Genomic DNA, 23791 nt, shown 5'->3' with positions numbered 1-23791 from the left:
GGTGAGCCAGTGAGTGTGGTTTGAATGGCCTTTTATATTATGGAAAATTAGTCTTTATCTCCCAAAGTTTGGGGATTTCAATTCGAACTCCAATGTTTCAATTTTTGTAATATATCTCCAAACTTTCAAATATTTGTAATTCAACTAATTATATTCCAAAATTTTCGTACTACCCCTAATTTTTTTTTTTTTTAATAAAAAATTACATTCGGCCATTTTTGCACTCTCAATTTTTTTTTTATAAAAAATAAAAAATGTTGGGCAATATGAAAATTTTGGAATAAAATTTGTCGAATTGCAAAAATTTGAAAGTTTGGGGGTTGCATTGCAAAAATTAAAACATTAAAAGTCGAATTGAAAATCGCCCCAAACTTTGAAGGGTAAAGTGTACTTTTTCTTTTATATTATTATTATTATTATTATTATTATTTTTACATTTAAGATTAAGACCTTACGAATAATGAATTAAACAACATTTTCACTAAACCTCAATTAATAGTTAAATGTATACGTCAAGGTATAACTTTGAAAAATCTTCAATTTGTAACATAAAAATTAAGGTTAAGTTGGTTTGATATAATGAACAGAAAATATTTTTAAACGAATAATGAAATTTTCTTTGTTTATAAATGCTAAAGATATGGAGAAAATATTTTCAATTATTTGGCTTGTACCACAAACTATTACATATCACTTGTATCCAAGGGATTTGGCTTAGGTGATGTTTTAAAAAATCTCTAGTATATGTGATGTAAAAACTATTAATATTTAATTTCACTTTCTCTCTTTTTCATGTAAAACTTAGAATTAAATTTAGACAATTGAAGAGTTTAATTTTTTTACGGTCCTTAAGCCAAATTCGTACCCAGGACAACCTAAATTACAAACCAAAAAGAGATACCTCAAACCCCAAGACAACCTAATATCTTTAAAGAAAGGTTTGTTTTCATTATCCTACACATTGTTTGTCCATCTCTATACATAGCATGTGCAAATTCATCATCAAATATGTGAAACCTACATGTCGGTCTAACCTACATGTCGGTCTAACGTATTTAATGATGGATTTAAAAATGTGTAGGATAATGAAAACAAAAGATCCCCATCAAAACATTAAAACCTTTTAGACTCAATATCTAATATCTAAAACCTTTTATGATTGTATCGATTCTGGAAAAACGCTAGTTATATCTGTCTTGTTATTCAAAAATGACTAGTCAAATTATAATTGTAATTATTTAAAATCGCCTATAAAGTTCAATCACACCTAGTAAGTAACTAATGTGGTAATATGAGATTTAACTCCTATTAACACTTTTATAATCCATGTATTCAAGGCGGGCAATCTACGGTTGTCAAGTGCGACTAACTTTTTAGAGTGCCACAATTTCTCCCACTCAAATTCACATGGTGTTACCATATTGCGCTAATATCATTTGTAATTACTAAATTAAAGCACTTGCTATATATGCAATATCACTTCAAAAATGATTAGTCATGTTACAATTTGAGCTCTCTAAAACCACTTATACAACTCAGTTTCATATACTAAGAAACTAATGTGGGGTCTAGTATTGAATGAATACCTTTATAATCCACTCACTTAATGTAGGTAATCTATCTTTCTAACGTGGAACTAAAACTTTTAGGGCGTCACAAAGAACATGAGTAGCCTATGATGCGGTGTACGCTTACTCGAGCACTCAAAGCTCAAATCCTCTCTCTCTATCGTTCCTACCCAATTTTTTTAAAAATTTGAGCGAAGAATCCCAAATAATCAATATTAATTGAAGAGGGTGACAAGTTAGATGTCATGGTGAGAGAAAGAGGAGTCCTGTTTTTCATTGACTATCATTTTTTATTTTTTTATTTTTTGTTACACCAAACTTTCATGTGAAAAAACATTATTTAAAACAAAGTTTTAACCCAAAGTAAAATTCCTTAAAATTCTATTGTAATTCTTTAGGGCCTATTTGGCACGTGGAATAGATTTATGAAATGGAATTGAATGGATATTCTCATTTATTTTGTTTGGTTGCTCCCCATTTCTTCTAATAGCTCATGGAATAACTATTTCCATGAAATAGTTATTCTCTACAAAGAATAATACTTACACTTGTCAAAAGCTATTCATTGGGAATGCAACGAGTTTTTTTTTTTTTTTTTTTTTATTAAAAAAAAGTATTAATATTATTATTTGTTTTTTAACAAATCGAAAAAAAACAAATTCATTCAAACCAAAACCATTTGAATTGTTACACTAAAACTTGAACTAGAAAAACCAAATCTACACTAAAATATATTGTTATTTTAACGTAGAAGAGCATCATCCCTCACGTCCATTGGCAAAGGCTCCAATAATTAACCCAAAGAAAAAAAAAATAAAAAAATTCAAGACATAAAACCATGTTCAAAGCATTTCACTCATATGTAAACAAAAAACAAACTCAGTATACATCCTAGGGCTAGGGGCTAAGCATTGTATGGGTTGGTCACACTACCCTCAGAGCTCATCAGGGGTCCACCACGAGGGCATGTGGGGTGGTGCGACTAATCCCGTGGTTTTGCCATGGTAGTCGGCCACTCCTTAGGGTTGTTGGCCACCAAAGAATTTTTCTATTTTTTTGTTAAATCATTATTATTTTTATTATATATATATATATTGGATATTTTAGTAGTTTTGGTATAATTTCAATGAAAAGAATTGAATAAATGTGTTGTCACTAAATTAAGGAATATAAGTAACTGTTCTACTATACATTATCTCATTTCCAATAATAGCTATTTATTTTCCTAATAAAATAGTCATTTTGCATTTTTTCTTTTTAGTTGGAGGATTTGCTTATTGAGGGGGAAAGGAGGTAGGTGTCTTGGATTTCCTTGATTTTTTTTTTTTTTTTTTTTTTTTCATTACCTCTTGAATCTTGAGAGTTATCATTAACGTTTTAAACACATCCCACATTTTGCAAGCATGCGTATACGCCATGTATTAAGTATGTGCACGCATGAAAAATAAAGGAAAAAAATTCACCTCAGTCGTTCCAATATAATTATGGATATGAAAGTATTAATTGCTAGCAATTGATTAATATAACTATTCATACATTGAACTTAATTTAATTTTGTTCAACTTAATTTCTTCTAAAAGTTTGTTCTGATCCACTTTTGGATAGAATTTTTCTTTAAATTAAGTTGAATGAGAATTTCTAAACTGACATGGCAAGAGTTTTTAAATTAAAAAAAAAATGCAATTCTTTCTCCTTTGTCTGCCACTCACGGTCTGCCACATCAGTTTAAAAATTTTTCTGAATTTATTTGTTTGGATCTCTAGCACTTCTCTATCAAGATAACAGTCCTTAAGGCTTGTTGAAGTTTAAAATAAGATCTCTCTATCACTTAACCATAAAAGTTAACAGTTTTTCATATGTCACATATGTCTCTTTTGATGTGTTAATGTCAATCTCAACACTCCAATACAATGCCTAGTCAACAAAACCAAAGCCTTTTGTTATGGTATGTATGATTGCATTTTAGGTTTACGTGTTACATCGATTAATTTTTGTGTATTTTGTTTTTTATTTTTATTTTTATGAACTAAGGTGTTCATGACGTGTTAAATAAGACATGCAACACATGACAAATCTTTAATTTTAAACTTGGATAAAACCTAAAGATTGTGAGAAGTGTCAGGAAGCGAAACAAGTAAACCCAAAAAAATTTACAAACTGACGTGATAAAGATTTTAAAATTAAAAAAAATGCAATTCTCTCTTTTGTCTACTACTCACGGTCTGCTACGTCAGTTTGAAATTTTTTCTGAATTTAAAACGTATTTTAAACTTGGATAAAACCTAAAGATTGTTACGATTGTATTATTAAAATTGGAAACTCAAAAACTAAATTCAAATAATATGAACCAATTTTTTTAATCCAGTTTATAAATTTTTTTTTAAAATTTATTATTTGGAAAAGAGACAAAACAAATATCACCCTTTAACCTTTAAATATAAAAAGAAAAACATTTATTAAAAGAAAGAAAGTAAGCGGATAACACGGCAAGAGTCCAAGAAAAAAAGAAAAAAAGAAAAAAAAAGAAATCGTTTCTTCCCAAAACACCCAAAAGAATAAAAAAAGAAATTGCGCAGAGAGAGACAGAGAGAGAGAAAAGCAAGAGAGATAGACTGGGAGAGAGTTTAGAGCGAGAAAGGGTTTTCGGTGCAGCAGCACGAGAGCGAGCGATATATAGAGAGAGGGAGAGAGAGAGAGAGAGAGAGAGAGAGGGCTTTATAGAGATATCTTCGTTTGTTTGCTCTTCTTCTTGCTCTTGGCGAAAGGAAACCCCAGCGAGTGACGAACCCTATCAGCCTTCCCAGATCTGAGTCTTACTCAGAGAGAGAGAGAGAGGGAGAGGGAGAATGAGTGGGAGAGGAGGAGGAGGCGGTAGTGGGAAGGGAAGTAATGGGATATCGGCAATCCCAGCGGCGTCAAGGAAGATGGTGCAGAGCTTGAAGGAGATTGTGAATAACTGCACCGAGCAGGAGATCTATGCTAGTCTTAAAGACTGTAACATGGACCCCAACGAGGCCGTTAATCGCCTCCTAACCCAAGGTCTGTTTTTTTGTTCGTTAATCTAACCATATGATTTACAGTTTTTTTTTTTTTTTCCTCTAATTTTCTCTGGCTAGTCTTCTTTTTGCTTTTGTTTGGTTGCTGGGAAAACGAGTGATCGGAAGGGAAACGAAAGCTTTGTGTTTTATGCTGTTATGGTTGCCAAACTGTTGTATCAGTGAGGGTCAAGAATTTTCCTCTTTATAATTAAGTACTCTCTCTCTATTTGGTCAAAGCAATTTTATCTACTATTCAAGTCTAAATCTCTTTTCTCATTTATTTGTTAGTAGACTTATGGTTTTTCTACATTGTACTTAACCTTGCCCTAAATTTGTTATTTTCTTTCGAGTTTATATTGTGAGCTATGCTCGGGTCTTTTTTAGTCCTCGTACATGTATGTGCGGCTTAATTTGTTCTTTTGTTTCAAATTTATTCGTCAGTCATTCTTGGGTCGGTTTTTGTCTAAGCACATGTTTGTGTGTGTGATCGTTACTAAGATTTCCCCTGGCCTGGGTATTCATTTGTGAAGGAGGAAAGGATTAGCACCTATTCACTTTTTGATTCAATATTTTGGCTAAATTTCATCTGATTTGTTTTCCAAGGGTCTCGTTTGGTTACCGGATTACATTTGAATTTTGTACTCAATTTCGAATTACTCATTGCAGCAATGGAGGGGTTAAAGTACTATATCAAATTAACTTTGAACTTTTCTTGAATCGTGTTGCTGTGTTTTCCCATTAGGGTTGATCCTCATCCACAATAGACGTTGGGTTTGAAAAGGCTTATATCATGCAATGGGATTGGGGAGATTTTGGGGATTATATACACTTACATATTGTTATCAATAATCATATTCATTTCTTATGTTAAGTTTATTGATTGTGTAGATCCCTTTCATGAGGTGAAAAGCAAACGAGAAAAGAAAAAAGAGGTGCGTGCATAGATTGTATTTTTGAAATATGTGATATCCTTTTCTTTTCAAATTTCTTTGTGCACAGTAATGTTTGTGCTTGTGGTGCTTGAGCTTTCAATTTTTGATTTAACGCGTGCTCAATTAGCTTGTTTTATCACACTGGTTAGGAGCTTGCTTTGGCCGATTAAGCAATTATAATCGTTCCTTTAGTTTTCATATGATAGTTTGTGTGTTTCTTGTTATTCTCCCTTACTAGGCTTTCTCTGTTGCTTCAGAATAAGGACACAACGGATTCCAGGTCTCGTGGCGCTAATAATGCTTCAAATCGCAGCGGTAAGGGTGGCGCAGACCGTTATGTTGGACGTGGTGGATCAAACCAGTTTAGCTCTACTGGTATGTGGAAGTCACTGAGCAGCTTCGAGTATTTATTTGTTGGAAATTAGTGTGAAACCTTGTTAAACATCTCTTACTATTTTTTCTTGTCAGAGTCTGGTAGTTTATATGGTAAACCTGCCTACAAGAAGGAAAATGGAACACATGCTTATGCAGGCTCTTCATCTTCTGGATCCGGCATGGCAGGAAATAACATGAGTCGACGACCTCCATCTTACAGGTTCTTCCCATTAAAACCATAAGATGACGTGTCTCTTCTGCTTTGACGGTTGTGCGGTGTCAATGCAACTAAATACTAAAAGTTGGAATGTTCAGACTTTTGTAGTTAAGTGATAAAGTTTTGATTAGAAAAGAAATCAAAATGGTTCCTTTGCACATACAACACCAGTCAAGTATTATCATTTTATGCCTTAAACCATTACCTACTGTTGATATTTTCCTTGTATGGCCATGCAAACAAAGAAGGAGACTTTGTCGTAACTTTCATATCCCAATTTAATCTCCAAGGGAAGTCAACCCCTATGTCTCCTTGTAAAACTTTATCATAAGATTTCACGTCTAATTTTTGATTCTTTCAAAGAGACTATACCATTCTATCCGTACCCATCACATTAACCTTCATCAAATATAACTTATTGAGAATAAATATGTTAAAAATCCTAATCATGTAATGCTATGAAGCGTGTCATTATTGCGATGTGAGGAATCCATCACCATAGCTTCTTTATCTAGTACAATATTGAACATTAGCAAATGAGAGCTTCAATGGTATATTTCCATCCCATATTTCATGCTAAAAATGTATGTGATTCACTCTACCATAGAATTTGACATCCTCTGCTAATGTTTTCATAAACTAACCATGTGGGAGCCCCTTGTTTGTAGAACTCTATTAACTCCATCATTAACCATATTTTGTGCTTCAAACTTTCTAGAGAAGATCCCTCATTATGGTATATCGCCAACGCCTAAATTAGCTTGGTTGAAGACAACCAATCCACCTAACTGAATTGGGGAACAAATCTTCTCCCAGTTTATCACATGGAACCTTTTAAGATCCTCTACACTACCCCACATGAAATCTCTCTGTAATTTCTTGAGACTCTTAGTAGCCACACAGGCATAGGAAATATCAACATGACATACTTGGGCAAAATAGGTAACCTACTCTTAATCAAAGTAACCCTACCCTTTTTTGGAAAATACATCTTCTTTCACCCTGCCAACCTTCTTGCATTCTTTGAAAGATTACATGCCAAGCATATCTGGATTTGTAATGCAAATAAGACATTGGGAGGGAGGCCTGCATTACAGCCTAGTAAGTTAGCTAATACATCCAGATTAAGAATCTGAAAGAATCCTTTCTAACGCCTTCTTCAATCTATCTGCCAAAACATTAGCTACAAGCTTATAGGCAATACCAACCAAGCTATTGGGCATAGGGGTCCCTTATGTCTGAGGCTCTTGATTTCTTTGTGATGAGGACAAAATTTAAAATGAGTAAGATTCTTTCAAAAAAATGAGAATAACAAAGTGAGTGAAACATCTTCATGAGATCCTCTTGCACCATTGTCTTGCAAGTTTGTAGAAATCTGGTAGGAAAATCATCTGGACTGGCTTAATTCTCATTTATATCCTTTAATGCTCCCCACACCTTGTTTCCCTCAAGGTCTCTTTAATCAGAAGCTCTTCTCCTCTGGATGAAAACTGAATTTGATCAACAAGAGGTCTCCACCTAACCAGGCCACGATACAAACTCCTGTGAACTAAATTCGATCCATATTGTAGATTGATCTATATTAAACGTATATCCTTATGTAGTTCTGCTCTATATACTACAATAGCAATAATAAGTATTGGAAGAAAGAAACATAACCTATTGCTGATTATCCACATCCTTGCCCTGGCAACATTCTTCTCAAAGACATTGATGAACATAATTCCTTGAACACCCATGGCCAAATCCAAACCCAGCACAATCTCCATCCTAAAATTCACTACCAAGATTAAAGAAATTGGGGTTGAGATATGGAAGATATTGTTAATACCACCAGTACCCTTAGCCATCTTCCATCTCCAAAAAAATCCAATGAAAAAACCCCCAATCTTGAACCTTCCAACATCCTTATCTTGATGCTGCTCTCTATATGCATAGAAGTGGCATCATGGCAACAAATGCTGGACTAAAACTCACTTTTCTTTTAGAGCACTATTGGTAACTTCCTTTAGATTTTCGTTAAATTTAGGGAACTAAACAACTTTTTTTTTATTCCATATTCAAATAAACTACACAATAGCTTCCCTTATTCTTTCCTTATACCATTTGAATATTTTTTAAATTAAATGCAAAGGGAAAGAGAGAGGAAAGAGAAAGCCATTTAAATATTATTTTCAATAAATGCTAGAGGAAAGAGAGAGGAAAGATAGATACTTTTTATATTAAAATAATGTTAAGGGAACCAAAAATGCTACCATAGATTTAGGGTAGCGCTTTTGGTTCCCTTGGTTTAGGGAATACCGAGGGAGTTTGTTGCAGGTGGTTTTTTAGGAGTTTTTCCTACATGTAGGGAAGGTAATGGGATTTAGGGAAACTGTTGTTAGTGCTCTAATCCCCTTTCTTAATAGTGTTAGGATTGTTATAAAATATTCATACCTTTAAATTCTTCCGGCTAAAGCCCAAAATCTTCATAGTGGGTCCTGTTCTGGATATACCCATTTCAGCTATGGACACTTACTTTCCCCTCACCTCTCATAAAAATCATCTCACTTCCTCTTTTTGGACCCATCATCACCCAATTTACTTACATTGGCTTTTGCCTTATTCAAATATTTGACACAAGCCAATGAGCTTTAGCTCAAATAGTACTTCCTTTGTAAAAAGTTGGAGGTTGAGGTTGTGGGTTCAAGTCCCCACGGGTTGCTTGTCTAAATTACCAATAAATAAAAAATATTTGACACAAGATTTTAGAAATCTTGGTGTGTCTTCTCTTTTTGTTCCCTGAAATTACTAGGGGCTAGCTGTACTCTAAGACTACCATTAGAAATCCCCACAACTACTTAAAGACATTTATGATTGATGTCTTCATAGATTCAAGTTTTTTCTGTTCTACATTTTCAAAGTTCCTTGTAAGTTTGTTGGAATTCTGTTAATTGTCACTTTACGCCAATTATAGTGTTTAAATGGTGGTTCTTTTTTGGTGTGTGCACGTGCGCACACACACATGTACACAATATATTTAAGTTGTGTGGTGTACTACTCAACAAGTTTATGTGAATTTTACATATATATTGTTCTTATTGTATAAGTTATTCCTGGAAAATTATTCCTCCACTCTTAATGTGGAGCATCTGGAGAGAAAGGAATCGGCACCTTTTTGACGAGTGTAATGGGCTTAGTTTAAAATTCGTCTTGTTGTGATCTCTCTTAGATTGGGTTGTAATCATGTCCCTAATTTGACATTTTCGAATCTTTTAGATCTTGTTAATTATTTTGGATTTTTGAATCCTTTAGGGTGGTTGTATTGGTTGTAAACTTTTTGTGTACCAGGGCTTCACCTTTTCTTTCAATAATTTTGTTAACTATCTGGATAAGATATATATGTGCAATAACATATATATATGCCAACCTTAGGATGCTTTGCTCCTAACCCCACAAGGTTTCAAGACGGATCTTAATTTGAGTCTCGGTTAAGGACGGCAATGATTTATGTTTCACATGGCGCACGATAGTTTCATTTGACATTGTGATGGAGGATGTAGCTTACAATCATCGGCTCTGATCAGGCCACTAGGCATTTGATTAGGACATTGCACAATGAATGGGTGGTGGGCATTTAGACCTGGCAAAACGGGTTACCGTGTCGACTCGTTTATGACCCATTATGACCCGCCACCCGTTTAGCCTCAACCCATACACGACCCGCTAAAAATAACGGGTTAAACGGGCTGACCCGACCTGTTTAGCCCATCTAGGGTTTTTGATTGTCAGATCTGGGCGCTGAAGAGAAGAGAGGGAGAGCGTATGAGACGGAGAATCAAAAACAAAATAATCGACCCAAAAATAATCAGAAACAAAAGAATCAAAACCGTAGAATCCAAACCTTTCATCATATACCGGAGAGTGATTCATACAAAATAATTGACCCAAAAACCATTCGTCGACAGTGATTCATACAAAATAATCGACCCAAAAACAGGTCCAATCGAAAACAAAATCAGATCGAGCAAGAGAGAGAGATGTATTCGACGACGGAGACTCGGAGAGAGAAGTTGTGCTGTCGGCGCCGTGAGTCACGGAGTCGTCGGAGAGTGGACCACTGGCTGTGTGGAGGCACTGAAGAGTGAAGAGAAGAGTGAAAGAGAGGGAGAAAGAAACTGAAAGAAAGAGGAGATCTTGGAGAAAGAGAGGGAGAAAGAAACTGAAAGAAAGATTTGAAAGAAAGAGAGGGTGATTTTGAGTGAGTGACGGAGTGGGTTTGTTTGAGTGATTACTTTAGTTTTTTTTTTTAACGGGTTGGCGGGTCAAGTGGGTTGACCCGCCAGAAACACAAATAAACGGGTTGACCCGTTTATGACCCAAACCCGGTAACTTCGTGTCGAGTTGACGGGTCGTGTCACGTTTTGCCAGGTCTATGGGCAATGACAACATTTATGTGAAAATTACCAAGAGGGTAGAAAATTGGGCTGAGGTGCTTTCTCCATCTGTTCAGGAGATGGTTGATGTTGTTCCCCTTAAGTAGAAGGACAAGATAGAGATTTTTGGTTTTATTGCTCCCACTTCCTCACGTCAATGCTTGTCAAGCCAACTTTGCTTTTTGGGAGGTGAAACGGCGGTTGAAGTCAACTTAATCAAATGACCTTTCAAATTGGTCAAGACTCCAGGTTGTACGACATAATCAAACCTGAATGAACATAAATGTTGATCGAAAATATTCCCCCCTGGATCCAGCAATAGCGACATGGACTAAATGTCCTGTCCAAGCCAAGGAACTTACCCCGAATAGATTATTCGTCAAAACATATAAGTCTTATTCTTAACCTTATAAGACTTGCAATGCTTTTGTTTTTGGTTTTGTTTTGTCATCAGTTTATATCTTTTATAGTTCTCATGTTACATATTGAGAATTGACCATATGAACCGGTCTGTAGCTCTTACCAAGGTCATGTTTTATGTTATATCAGGCATATAGTCTATGATTTTTTTTTTCCTTGTTTTGATGGGAAACATGAAGCATTCCTTCATACGTCCCGGGTCCTGGCAGCTTGAGTTTGGTTACCTTGTCTGGTGGATCTTATTTCTTTAGGTTGCAAGTCAAAATGGGATAATTCTATGAAAGGAAAGATGATACTTACAAATTTGAGTTTCCTAAGCTGTAGAGAACTTGAATTAACTGTAAACTTGTGCCTTTTGAGGGCTGAGTTTGCTAGTAATAATATACTTATCAAAAAAAGAGTTTGCTAGTAATAATGTCTATTAGCAACAATTGTCTCAGGTGTTACTGGAAAGGGGTGTAGAATCTATTTCATTTTTTAAATTGGGGGATAACCTCTTAAGATTGCTGCTGTAGTGCTGTTTGCTAGTTGTTTGAGTTAATACTGAATAGCTAAAGAGATTTTTTTTTGAAAATCATGAGCAAGGAGACTGGCTGATGCAACTCTCTTGCTATTCTGGATGTCTAATTACATGTCCAGCCTTATGAAACATGGTGGAAATTAAATAGTGTGCCACACTTGAAATGTTTTTATCCTTGATGGTATCTGTTGCATCCATTGGGATGATATGCTGTCCAAATATTTATGTTTGTGATGTGGAGTTCATTGTTACTCATGTATATAAAAAATTGTTGCAGTGAATCTGTAGCCTTGGAAAATAAAGTGTTGATAGTGGGCACAAGTAATGGCATGTCTTCATCAACACAGCCTTCTGGATTTCAATCTGCCTGGCTGGGCGTCCCAGGTCATGTATCAATGGCTGACATTGTTAAGATGGGTAGGCCACATGGCAAGGCTTCCACTGTGCCAAACCCAGCTATCCACAGTGGCAGCCATCAAAATGTTTTGACAACTTCTTCTGCAGCAACACATCATAATTTGCATCCATTGCAAGATCATGCTGCCAATGTGACAGACATAAATGCTGAGCCAGGAGTTGCCACAAGCCAGCACCTTCCTTCCGATGACGACTGGCCTGCAATTGAGCAACAACCAGCTGCTATTTTGTCCTCTGTTGTAGAGGCACCTTCAGATTCTGATTCATATGCAGATCCATCTAACTTATCTTTGGATAGAGGTAATCAGCATACAAAGTCCCAATTAGATGAGGTTCGGGTAGCCGATGATTTGCCTGTTGAGATGCTTAATGCAAACCATGTTGGACCTACTTCTGTGTCCAGTAGAAATATGCAAGAGGACAGTTCTGGAGGTGCATCTGTCTTTGATAATAGCATGTATGAGGACATGGATTCCTACCAGCCTCACAGTCATGATTTAGAGCATAATGAAGGTGACTACAATAATGTCAATATTGCTCTGGATTGTTCTTCATCTTCCCTTATCATTTTTCATTGATATATATTTTCAAATAGATATTTTTTTACAGTATTTAAAATGACTCACATATTTGTTTGGATGATTATTTCAATTTGAAAAAGATAGTCTAGCTTCTTTTGGACATTCTCCACTGTTTCAAAAGAAGAATAAGCACAAAGTCTGAATATGAACATATCTGCATACCAGACACATTTAAAATTTTTGTAGGACTAATCTGCAAACTTTGTTATTCATAGTACGTTCAATTTTAATATATATATATATATTAAATCGTAAGATATGCATGTAATTCTACAGTATTAATTGATTGGAAGGCTATCATGTTTATCCTTTAATGTTAATTTTTTAACATTTGAAGTGAACAGTAATAGTCTTTATAAATTCCTGAATACATACTGCCTTTTTGAAGAAACTCATGTCAGCTTACAGTTTTCTATTTCAATTTTTAGCGGAAGATGGTGTTTCATCAGTGGCCGCTAATTTGCAGCAACTGAATTTACGGAAAGATGATCAGGCAGCACCATCTGAAGAGGATAACCCTCCTGTAATAATTCCAAATCACCTCCAAGTCCATACCCCTGACTGCTTGAACCTGAGCTTTGGGAGTTTTGGATCTGGGCCATCTGGTACTGGTGCTACCTTTTCTGCGACTGGTTCATTTGCTACTAGGCCCTTGAAATCTGACTTGGAGGAGACATCTACAGCAGCGGATATCTCATCAATTGGGCACTCAGACTCTAGGTATGCCTTTGTTATTGTAGTACCCACAAATTTATTCAGTTGTTTATCTTAATTATGTTAAAAAAAATCTTGTAGAAATCCTGAATATTATGGGGATGAGCATCTCGGAAGTACCACAGATGGAAGTCTAGTTCATAGAACTGCTGGGAGCACTGTAAATTATGATTCTCCTTCAGCTTCACAACCAGAGGTGTTGAAGCAGGAAACCCCTGAAGTTGCTCATGGGAATCAATATGCATTCCCTTCATCTGCATCCGATTTTGCATATGACAACCCCCAACAATTCAGTACTGCATTTACTCATCCACAGACAAGCTCACAGATGCAGAATCTTGCTTCTTTCTCAAGTGTGATGGTAAGATGATAAAACACTCAGTTTTGTCTTTGATATGCAATATTAGTCGTTTCTGGAATAGTGGTTTAATTTAAACTTTGTATTTGGTGTTGTATAATTTTTTCTCTAAAGTACTTATCGAGTTGATGCTGAAGAAACATTTTTGGAGATCCTGTAATAACTAGATAATATTGTTGAGGAAATAGGATGTGAGATATAATATTGCCAGCAATCATAAAAATTTGGGGAAGATTCGAGCAGATCTTACAATGCACTAAGTTTTTTATATGTTACAAAGAAATTCCTGTGAAGAGGATGAATTTGTAGGGAAAATTTGTGTTGTTAATAGATCTATGATAAACTTTGTGAAATAAACCCAAGGCTTTGTGGACAGCAGCTTGAGCCACTCTTTGATACATGAGTGGTTGCTCTTCAATGCTGGAAGTGTGGTCATTACAGTCATAAGTCATGTCCGTGATAAATAGCGAGTATTCTTGATGGATTGCTTGCCTTGAGTTATAGGTGATATTAGATTTGTTTGAGTATCAATTTATCTTGATTGATATTTGAGGAGAGAATTACTTTGGAATGGTTTGCTCAGCAAAATCAGGCATGCTATAGATGCTCGTGTACAGTGGTTGAGAGAATGAAGAGTGACACTTGATACATGAGTGGCCTATATCACAATCCCTTTCGTAGAGATCCTGGGTCCACAGCTTGGCTGGTCGGTGCATTGGAACATGTCCCTGATAGAAATCTATTATGCAATTTAGGCCTCATGCAATGACATTGTTGACCTAGTTATGACAGTGGCCAGCATGGGGGTCGCTCAAGATTTGCCATGCTGGTAGTTCGAAGTTAAGTTTATCTTCTCAGTTCAAGCTTTGCATTTTCTTGTCAAGAATGATAAGCTTGGTGGCAAGGAATAGCTGTTGTTGTGACAGGGAGTCGCTCAGTCTCTAAGGACAGGAGTAAATCACTTTTTTTGTTGACCCTGCATCTTCTCCTCATAGTATTGCTGTTGCACCTGTACTGTCAATCAGGTGCTGGCAAGTGCTTGCTTCTGGTTATGATTTATAGTAATCCTGCTACATGATGCTAATGCAGAACCCGTGGTGTTATTTGAGCCATAGTTGGTGGTGTAGGCAGTAGTGATATTCATTAAAATCACTACTGTGAATCTTAACCAAGTGCCCAATATCTTTCTAATTAAATATGTTAATCAATTGTGGGAATCAGAAAAGGTAGGTGTATGCTCGCAAAACTAAATTAATTAGGGAATTAGAGGATATGGAGTCACGGTGAGAATCTGGCAATAGGAAAAGAGAGTTCAACAATTTCCATGAGGGGCTTGGAAGGCTAAAGCACTCAAGATAATGGCTATATCAGAAAAATATAATGAGGGGAATAGAAGGGGCATGCAATAAAGCCTAGCTTTTGTCACTATCTTACCATGGAGTTGGTGTTTTCAGTTGTGCATCTATGATGTTGCTATTCACGCTGCTCCTGCTGTGCCTTCTTCAGTTGCTTTATGATCCTTAAATATATATAAAAAATATTTATTGTTTGTATTAATTTTAGGTGAACTAGAAATTGTTACAGTTAAGAGCTCACTTTACATATTGCTTCAACAGCAGGCATATACAAATTCGTTGCCCAGCACTTTGTTGGCTTCAACTGTCCAGAATTCAAGGGAGGATCTTTCATACTCACCCTTTCCTGTGACACAATCAATGCCCACAAAATACAGCAATGTGGCTTCTTCTATCAGTGGTCCTACCATTTCCATGCAAGAGGTGCCCCTCTACTCTTGCTTATTGAACTCACTAAGTTTTTAAAGTTAGGCTGCCCAATATTTGGTTAAACATATTTTAGAACTTGTATTGGGGCTTCTTTGATCATCAGCTACATCTAAGAATTTTGCTTAAAACAAATCTTAATCTAATTACATCGACTTAGCTACAGCTAAACCATCTAGAAAAATTCTGTTTGTGTTTTATGAAGGCTGTCTTTTTTGTCTGAAAGTATAGACATACATCCTTTTTTTCTTCTTATTTCCCTACCTTAATGTTGAATTAAATCAAATGGTGTTTTGCTGGTGCAGCATTTGTCTTTACTGCTCATGGTTGAAAAGTATTAAGCAAATTTCCTCAACTTCCACTTTATTAAAACTAAAAGTATTATTTTGCTTACCAAGGAAACATTTGTTTCTGACTCTTAAGTCTTCTCTCCCAAATGCCTTTTCCTCAGAGACTTATTAATAAATCTGTGTTAAGAAGACAATATATATAGGTTAATAATCTCAGGAAGTGCTAGGGGTGCAATTCTTCTTCTGATCATTATCTTGTTTATGTTTAGGCTTTGGGCGCTGGTAATATTTCTACACCTCAGCCTCCTCCACAGAGCCTGCCTGGTGCCAGCGTTGCCACAGGACCTGCTATTCCGCAACACCTTGCTGTGCACCCGTATTCCCAACCTAATCTTCCTTTGGGACATTTTGCCAACATGATCGGCTATCCATTTTTGCCTCCTCAGAGCTACACATACATGCCCTCGGCTTTCCAGCAGCCGTTTGCTGGTAACAGCACATACCATCAGTCTCTGGCAGCAGTGCTACCACAATATAAAAACAGTGTTTCTGTCAGTAGTTTGCCTCAATCTGGTGCTATTGCCTCTGGATATGCATTTGGGAGTTCAACCAGCATTCCTGGAGGAAACTTTCCTCTGAATGCACCCGCTGCACCTACCGGCACAACTGTTGGCTATGATGATATTATAAGTTCTCAGTACAAGGACAGTAATCATTTGATCTCGCTTCAGCAGGTAATTTCTGTACTGGGCTCTGGAAACATCATGAAAATGAAATAGTGTAGTTATTTATCAAGCACACTGGTTCCCTTATTGCTTTATTCAAGTTAAAAACTGAATTGGTTTCAAAGTTGTGGTAAACGATCTAGAGAGAGATCATTTGCATGCTGTCGTGAGATGCCACTAAATGGTCTCTTACAATGATTTTCATTTATTTTCTTCTCTCTGTCTCCTGAATTTGGCCTTTTGGCCATGTCTTTTGATCAGAATGAGAATTCAGCCATGTGGGTTCATGGGCCTGGTTCACGAACAGTTTCTGCACTTCCGAGCACATATTACAGCTTCCAGGGGCAGAATCAACAGGCTAGCGGGTACCGGCAAGGTCAGCAGCAATCGCAGCATTTTGGTGCTCTTGGGTACCCAAATTTCTATCATTCTCAAACTGGGTTATCAATGGAACATCAGCAGCAAAATCCTAGGGATGCATCCCTTGGTGGATCTCAAGGCCAACAATCAAAGCAGTCTCAACAGATATGGCAAAACAACTACTAATCTCAGTCACCTCCCGGTTTTTCAGGGTCTTGTAGTGAGTGTGAAAGTGGCCATTCATAGGCATTCTGCAGTCTAATAATCTCTCATATGTTTCATTGATTGGTCTGAAGAGACCTTGACTGGCTGCTGCCCTGTGCCACCGAGGTTGTATTCTACACATTTATGTCCTGTTATGTTTAACCTAGGAACACGTGTGCTAATTTGAGTTTAGTGGACAACGCCGATTCTCTCTTTCACTGTTTTTCTTATTCTCTCATTGTACTTGAAAGTTGTTTTTGGTTTGGTTGGAGAGTCCTAGCTAACTTTGTTATCTCTATCCTTACTAACCGATAACCGATTGCCTGTTTTGTGTAACATTTCTTCCTCTGATTCAAGTCCTTATCCTCTTACCATTTACGATTTGCAAACTAGGTATGATCCATAATTCTAATGTTGCCAATCATATTAGCAAATCTCTAGCTCTTACCCTCTCTCCCTTTCTCTCTCCCTCTCTCAAAAAGAAAAAAAGAAAAAAAAAAAAAAAAGAGAAAAAAAAGGAGACTAAGGGAGTCCATTCTCTTGCATTTTGAATTTTTCTGATATTTTGTGTTTTTATTTTTTGGCCCTTTTACATGAAACCTTGTAGGTATGAAAAATGTTTCTTACAAAATTACAGGACACTACCTTATTTGTGAAAAATTAAGCAATAAAATTTAACAAATGAATTTAATTGTTTAGTGCTTGACATGATAAGTAATAGATGGACTACTACGTAAATTTGAAAGGGACATATAGTAAAAACTGTAGTATTTATAGAAAGGATCTGGAAAATTACTGCCTAGAAGCTGTTATGCAAAACTGTGCCATTTTGCATAATAGTCCAAGTAGGTCTCGAAGCTATATTTAATAAAAATAAAACTCTTACTCATGCCGTTCCACAAGAATCCAAACGTTACAGCAAATAGCCCGAGAAAACACGAGAAACCAAATGTTACATAAAACCTGGGTTACAGATGGATACGCAGGCATGATCTCTGAAGGTTTGACACTGCTCCTCCAAAGGCTCCTAGGTTGCTCTTAGGTCTTGTGTTTTTTTTTTTTTTTTTGAATCTGCATATTCAAGGTGAATAGAAGCAACGCTTACCGAGAGAGAGAGAGAATGGGATACCTGTCAATGGTAGGCTCTCCGGCTCTGGCGAGGCATCTTGCAATTGTTTGGCACGAGCTCTTTACCCAAATCCTCTTTTCCCTCTTGTGTTTTCACGGGCTGTTTGCTATGACGTCCGAGTATGATATTGCCGTTTGGTTTCTTCATGCAGCTGTCTTACTGCTGAGGATTTTGAAGAAAAGATACAACCCCAAATGAGGGAATGTAAAGAAGGATTCAAGAAAGATGGAGGTTCTGGAAAGGAGTTTGATGGAGTGGCTAAAAGAGTGTGATGAAGGATTGGCAGCAAAGATTGGAGTTTGATGGAGTGGCTCATTGATTTTGTGTTTATGATGTCAAGGCAACAAGAATTGGCAGCAAAGATTGGAAAATTCAAGTCTGCTCTCAAATGGGTCACTGAAGATGGGAATTTTAATTCCATGGTGATTGATAAGGTTGTCACTCTGCTGGAAATGGCTGACAGAAAAGTGAGTGAGATGAAAAGATCAAAGGAAAGGTCAAATGGAAGAAATCGAGTTAACAAACTCCTGGATCAATTCTTTCATCAACTCTTTGATTAACTCTTTCATCAAGTTCTGGACATTAATTGAAGAAAACTTTTCCAGCCATAGTAGGGCTCAAGGATGTGAAGATGATGGAAACTAGGAACCTAGTGGCAACTAAGGTATATGAATTGTGGAGTGGGCCGGGCCAGATTCATCGGACGAAGAGAATGATGGCAATGCTCTTGATCTTGAAGATGTTAACAAAGTCTCAGAACTGAAGATACAGAACTTTTCATCTGTATCTGTGCCTAAAGATGAAAAGTTTGAAGAAAGGAAGGATGTGACAAACTATTGTGCTGAGTTAATGAGCAAACCCCAACAGGGATTTTTGAAAGTAGGAAGTAGTGAAGAGATCAAGAAGGAAGAAAATAAGGAGAGAATAAGGATGTTGAATGAAAGAGGTGTTGGTTGAAATGAGGAAAGTAGTGAAATTCAGAGTGGGAAATCTGCTGAGGATGCTTTGAAATCAAATCAATGTACCAAAATGAATGAAAAGGATGCAAGTGATCTTGATAATGAAGTGAAGGAGAGGATTAACTGCTGTTACTGCTCTTAAGCTAAATGGCCTAAGATTGTTGATGCCTGCTGGTGTTGGGGCAGCTAAACTGTTCATCTTTGAAGGAAGCTTTATGTAATTTCTGTGTGTTTAGTTTGTTCTTTAGTTTTTGAATTGATATAGATAAATACAGATTTTCACAGTAACGGTAGTCCAAACAAGGACTAACTTTCAATACCTGTTGTTTACCAATGCTTTTGTCTTACTAAGTTTATATGAAATTGCAATGTGAGCACTTGAAAAGAAGTGTGCTTTATAGTACTATTGATAATCTGGTGTTCTAATTGATCGTGGGTGTTTGGGATGGGGGAATAATGCAAGTTTAAGCACTTAGGCAAGGCAAACAAACAGAGCATTAAGATGGGTGTGCTTGTGGAGCTTTTGTCATGGGTCCACAACAGAGAATCCACCACCAAGAAAGACAACCCTATATAATAGAACCCACCTCGTGCTATTTGTTTAAAGGAACAAAGAAAAAGAAAGTATTTGTTCTCTGTCACAGCAAATTCTGACCAGCAAACACAATGGAAAAATTGCAAAGTAACCAAATATATGAAAAATCCAGAAAACGGTAGAATAGCTACGTCTGAAAAACAGACAAAAAAACAACTAGGGAGCAGCTTAGCTATTTCTTATTTTTATCTAAAATAGATAAGCAAAATACTAAAAAATCCTATGCATCGGATCATGCATCTAAAATGCAAAATATATTTTTGTTGCATTTGTGAACAGTGTATCGCTGTATGTAGCTGTTACTGTTCACTCATTCATCTCATTAATATATTATTTCTCTCTTTTCCCAAAATTTTCTCTTATTATTTCTCTTTCCACATCTCAATTTTCCTAGAAGTTGAAAAGTAGGATCATTAAGAAAAATACAATCCTTAGAGCACTCATAATGAAGGAGTTAAATGGTACTTTTATCTAAAATAATATTTAAATGATATAGATAAAAATATAACTACTCAGATGTAGGAGGCCTTTAAAAATTCATTACCTAAACTAGATAAAGTGAATTTTGAGGAGTCACTTTGCATAAAAATTTGGCTACCTAATTGTAAATTCTCTTATAAAAAAAAAGAAAAAGAAATAATATTTAAATGATATAGATAAAAAAATAGATAATTGGATATAAGATGTTTTTAAAACTCATTAGTTAAACTACATTAAATGTGTTTTAATTAGCCATTTTGCATTAAAAATATGCATAAACCAATTTGAATACTTTAAGGTGGTGGTCCACCGGCCTTTGGGTCAAGCTTTGGCTTAATCAGTTTGAGAAAGTGTTTGCACTTTTTCTGTCCGTTTAGGTCCCTCTTATCATTGATTGCCAATGATAGAGTAGCCTTCATATCCTTTCTGACGTAGGTGAACATCTTTCCCAATGTAGCGCATCACTTGTTTCGGCTGAGGACAATACATTGTGAATTTTAGTTTTAGTTTTTTAGTTGTTTTTAGTTTTTTTTTTTAAGGCAATCTTCATTGTTTATTTTTGCACAGGAAAAACTCAAATATAGAAATTGATTTGAAATATAAAGACTGCTTGCAAATTAGGGGTCGGTATCGGTTTAGTCGGTGTTGGTAGGGGTATTTTCGCCTATTGATTCGTAAAATTCAGTAAAGTCAATTAATTAACAGATTTCATACCGATAAGGAGTAGTTTCAACTTTTTTTGTTAATAGGTTAGTCGGTTAATAGGTTGTCGGGTAAGTCGGTTACAAGTTTTTATGTTAAAATTTATCAATTTCCTTGTAACTATAGAATCAGTAAAACACATGGTTAATCTACCCACCCCTATTGCAATTAGTCAGATCATTTCTCTAAAAAATTGCTTTGATGTTTCCTGTACTAGATACCAGGGGTGGTAATTCGTGTAGCGTACTAGGTTCGGATTGAGGTATGAGTATAAGACTATATATGTCGACCATAATTCGACCAATTTAATTAAATAGGTTTTACTTCTAAAACTTAACCTTCTAATTTCGTATCGGGTTTGCAGATTGTGTCAAAAGTTGTCAAGCCTATTAAATGCCATCAATATAAAAAGCATGCTTAATCAATTACCAAATTAGTATAAAAGAATGGTGCACACCAGTACATAGTAGAATTGATATATAGGTTACACACTTACAACAATAACAATACATATAAATATCTTCTTCATTTGTCTCACAACGAACATGCATGTTCCAATCGTTTATTATTCTTTGCAACTTGAAGATGTTTCTTCATTATTGTTCTTCTCTTATGTTGAATGAGAGATTATTTTGAGATTCCCTAGTGGGTTCTCATGTAACGGCATAAGGAAAACCACTAACCTCATCTGTGCTATTATCTAAAAAGACCAATCATTTTGAGACAATATTGCAGATGTGGCTAACATTGTTTCCCGGCTCACTACATCTCAAATACAAGGAGGACAACGACGACAAGGCGGAGGAGGAGAAGGAGGAGGAGGAGAGTGAACAACGTTGCGTTGAGGAGGAGGTGGAGGTTTGGTAGCCTCTCTTAGCATCCCATAATGCACATCCTGATATGTTGTTGCAGCAAGGTTTCTGGCCTCTATAGCCAGTACAAGCACTAGGGCCACCCAAAGCAAATTTTGACTACTTATTTCCATCTTATTCAAATCTTCAACAATGATTTTTCTGTATGATTTTCTCATTCCCATGACCCTTTATATGAAAACCAGCTATCCCTATTTAAGGAATGATTTTAATTTCAATGGTGGTCATTTTCTTTTGACTTAATTTGCTGTCAACTAAATACTCGAATGACTTTACTTTATTTTACCTTTTTATTTATTATTTTATTTATTTATTTTTAATTTTTTAAAGAATAATTCTATTTTTAAAATGGGAATGTTAGATATTTTTTTGGTCCTAAGCACTACAAAAATGCTAGGAGTTTTTAACTAGGAGTTTTTGACGTGTCAATGGTATTGACATGTCAAAAACCCATTTTGACGTAGGCCTTTTGACGTTCCTCACCGATTAAAATGGGGTGTCAAAAATCCCAGATTTTTTACGTGTCTACAGTGCCACATCAAAAATTTTTGACGTGTTCGAAGTCAAAAAATATTTTTGATGTGGGAATATCGCCACGTCAAAAGTTTGTGCCACATCAAAAAATTTGACCATATTTTTTGACGTGTCAAACTGACACGTCAAAAAAGTAATTTTTTTTTTCTTTTTCCAATTCCAATATATCTAATTACAATATCCAATACTACAATTACAATTAACCTGATATATATCCATATCCAATACAATATCCAACCTAATATCCAATACAATATCTAATATCCAATCCAACCTGATCCAATACAATATCCAATCAAATACAATATCATATCCAACCCAATGTAATACAATATCCAATCCAATACAATATCATATCAAATCCAATCCAATCAAATACAATATTATATCCAATCTAATCCAATACAATATCATATCCAATACAATTAATATCCAATCCAATACAATCAAATATCATATCCAATCCAATCTAATCCAATACAATTAATATCCAATCCAATACAATCCAATATCATATCCAATCCAATCCAATCCAATTAATATCCAATCCAATACATTATCAAATCCAATACAATATTCAATCTAATACAATATCAAATCCAATACAATATTCAATCAAATCCAATATCCAATACAATCCAATATCCAATTCAATATCCAATACAATCCAATATCCAATCTAATCCAATCCAATATCCAATCCAATACATTATCCAATCCAAAATCTAATATATATCCAATACATATCCAATATATATCCAATACATATATCCAATATATATAAAATACATATCCAATACATATCTAATATCTAATACATATCCAATATCCAATTTTCAATACATTGAATACGTATGAAATTCCAACACAACTTCATTAAACAAAATTCCAACCTACTTCCAACACAACACATAATAAAACAGATATATACAATTTCCAACACATTCTAACACAAGGCAAAACAAATATACAATCTAACACTTATGTACTATCTGCTAGAATAAGTTCCAATTTGTTTCAACAAACATATAGTTTGACGATAAATAAATATATACAATTCCAAAAAATATATAGAGAATTTAACAAACATTGACGATAAACGACGTGCTCAGCTTAATTGAGCAACACAGTCATCCCGCAACGCTTAATCTGCATTACCTACAAATGAGTGGTGAATCAATAATAATCAATATAAAACTTCAAAATTAATCTATACAGTGATGCAAATATACGTTAGTTCTAAAATTGACTCCTATAACAAAGTGTTGCTAACTAGGACTTTTGTGAAAAGTAATGGTTTCTAACATTTAATAACTGTTACAAAAACAACTAAAAATATATCATTTACCTCTGTGGGGGCGCAGATCCAGACGTCGACGCGAACATGGCTTCAAGCTGGAGGAAACGGGCATCAAAGGAGGCATCTTTTTCTATCATCTGAGCTTTTTGTTCTTCAATCTGCTTGGCCATCTCATCCATTGCATGTCTTTGTTCTGCCCTCTCCTCTTCCAGTTCTCTTATTCTATCCGTCATATGTGAGTATGAGGAACTCCAGGAATTCTGAGACCGTGCCTGGGACGGTGTATAGTACGAATGTATGCTGCC

At 35.6% G+C, this 23791-nt stretch overlaps 1 protein-coding gene across 2 annotated transcripts; it reads left to right on the top strand.

Annotated features, from left to right (window-relative positions):
- The first annotated feature begins 4123 nt into the window (after nucleotides 1-4123).
- LOC132170346 (uncharacterized) lies at nucleotides 4124-17251 on the top strand. 2 transcript variants are annotated; one of them, XM_059581297.2, is made up of 10 exons: nucleotides 4124-4607; nucleotides 5495-5538; nucleotides 5796-5913; nucleotides 6007-6133; nucleotides 11763-12415; nucleotides 12912-13203; nucleotides 13279-13558; nucleotides 15172-15333; nucleotides 15896-16360; nucleotides 16613-17251. In XM_059581297.2, the coding sequence occupies exons 1-10, from the start codon at nucleotides 4415-4417 to the stop codon at nucleotides 16895-16897; spliced, it is 2619 nt and encodes an 872-aa protein (XP_059437280.2). In that variant the 5' UTR covers nucleotides 4124-4414; the 3' UTR covers nucleotides 16898-17251. The 2 variants fall into 2 exon arrangements, with proteins under 2 accessions (XP_059437280.2, XP_088366542.1); XM_088510416.1 differs by lacking the exons at nucleotides 4124-4607; nucleotides 5495-5538; nucleotides 5796-5913 and having other exon boundaries at nucleotides 5991-6133; nucleotides 15175-15333.
- Nucleotides 17252-23791: the final 6540 nt, after the last annotated feature.

The sequence above is a fragment of the Corylus avellana genome, chromosome 1 (genome assembly GCF_965113065.1).
Source record: "Corylus avellana chromosome 1, dhCorAvel1.hap1.2, whole genome shotgun sequence".
In the NCBI taxonomy this organism is placed as follows: domain Eukaryota; kingdom Viridiplantae; phylum Streptophyta; class Magnoliopsida; order Fagales; family Betulaceae; genus Corylus; species Corylus avellana.
This window is presented reverse-complemented; position numbering and strand designations above follow the sequence as displayed.

Coding starts and splice junctions, on each gene's coding strand:
- LOC132170346 (XM_059581297.2), top strand. CDS start 4,415: ATGAGTGGGAGAGGAGGAGGAGGCGGTAGTGGGAAGGGAAGTAATGGG. Junction 5,914..6,006: donor AAACCAGTTTAGCTCTACTG/GTATGTGGAAGT, acceptor TTTTCTTGTCAG/AGTCTGGTAGTTTATATGGT. Junction 13,204..13,278: donor ATTGGGCACTCAGACTCTAG/GTATGCCTTTGT, acceptor AAAATCTTGTAG/AAATCCTGAATATTATGGGG.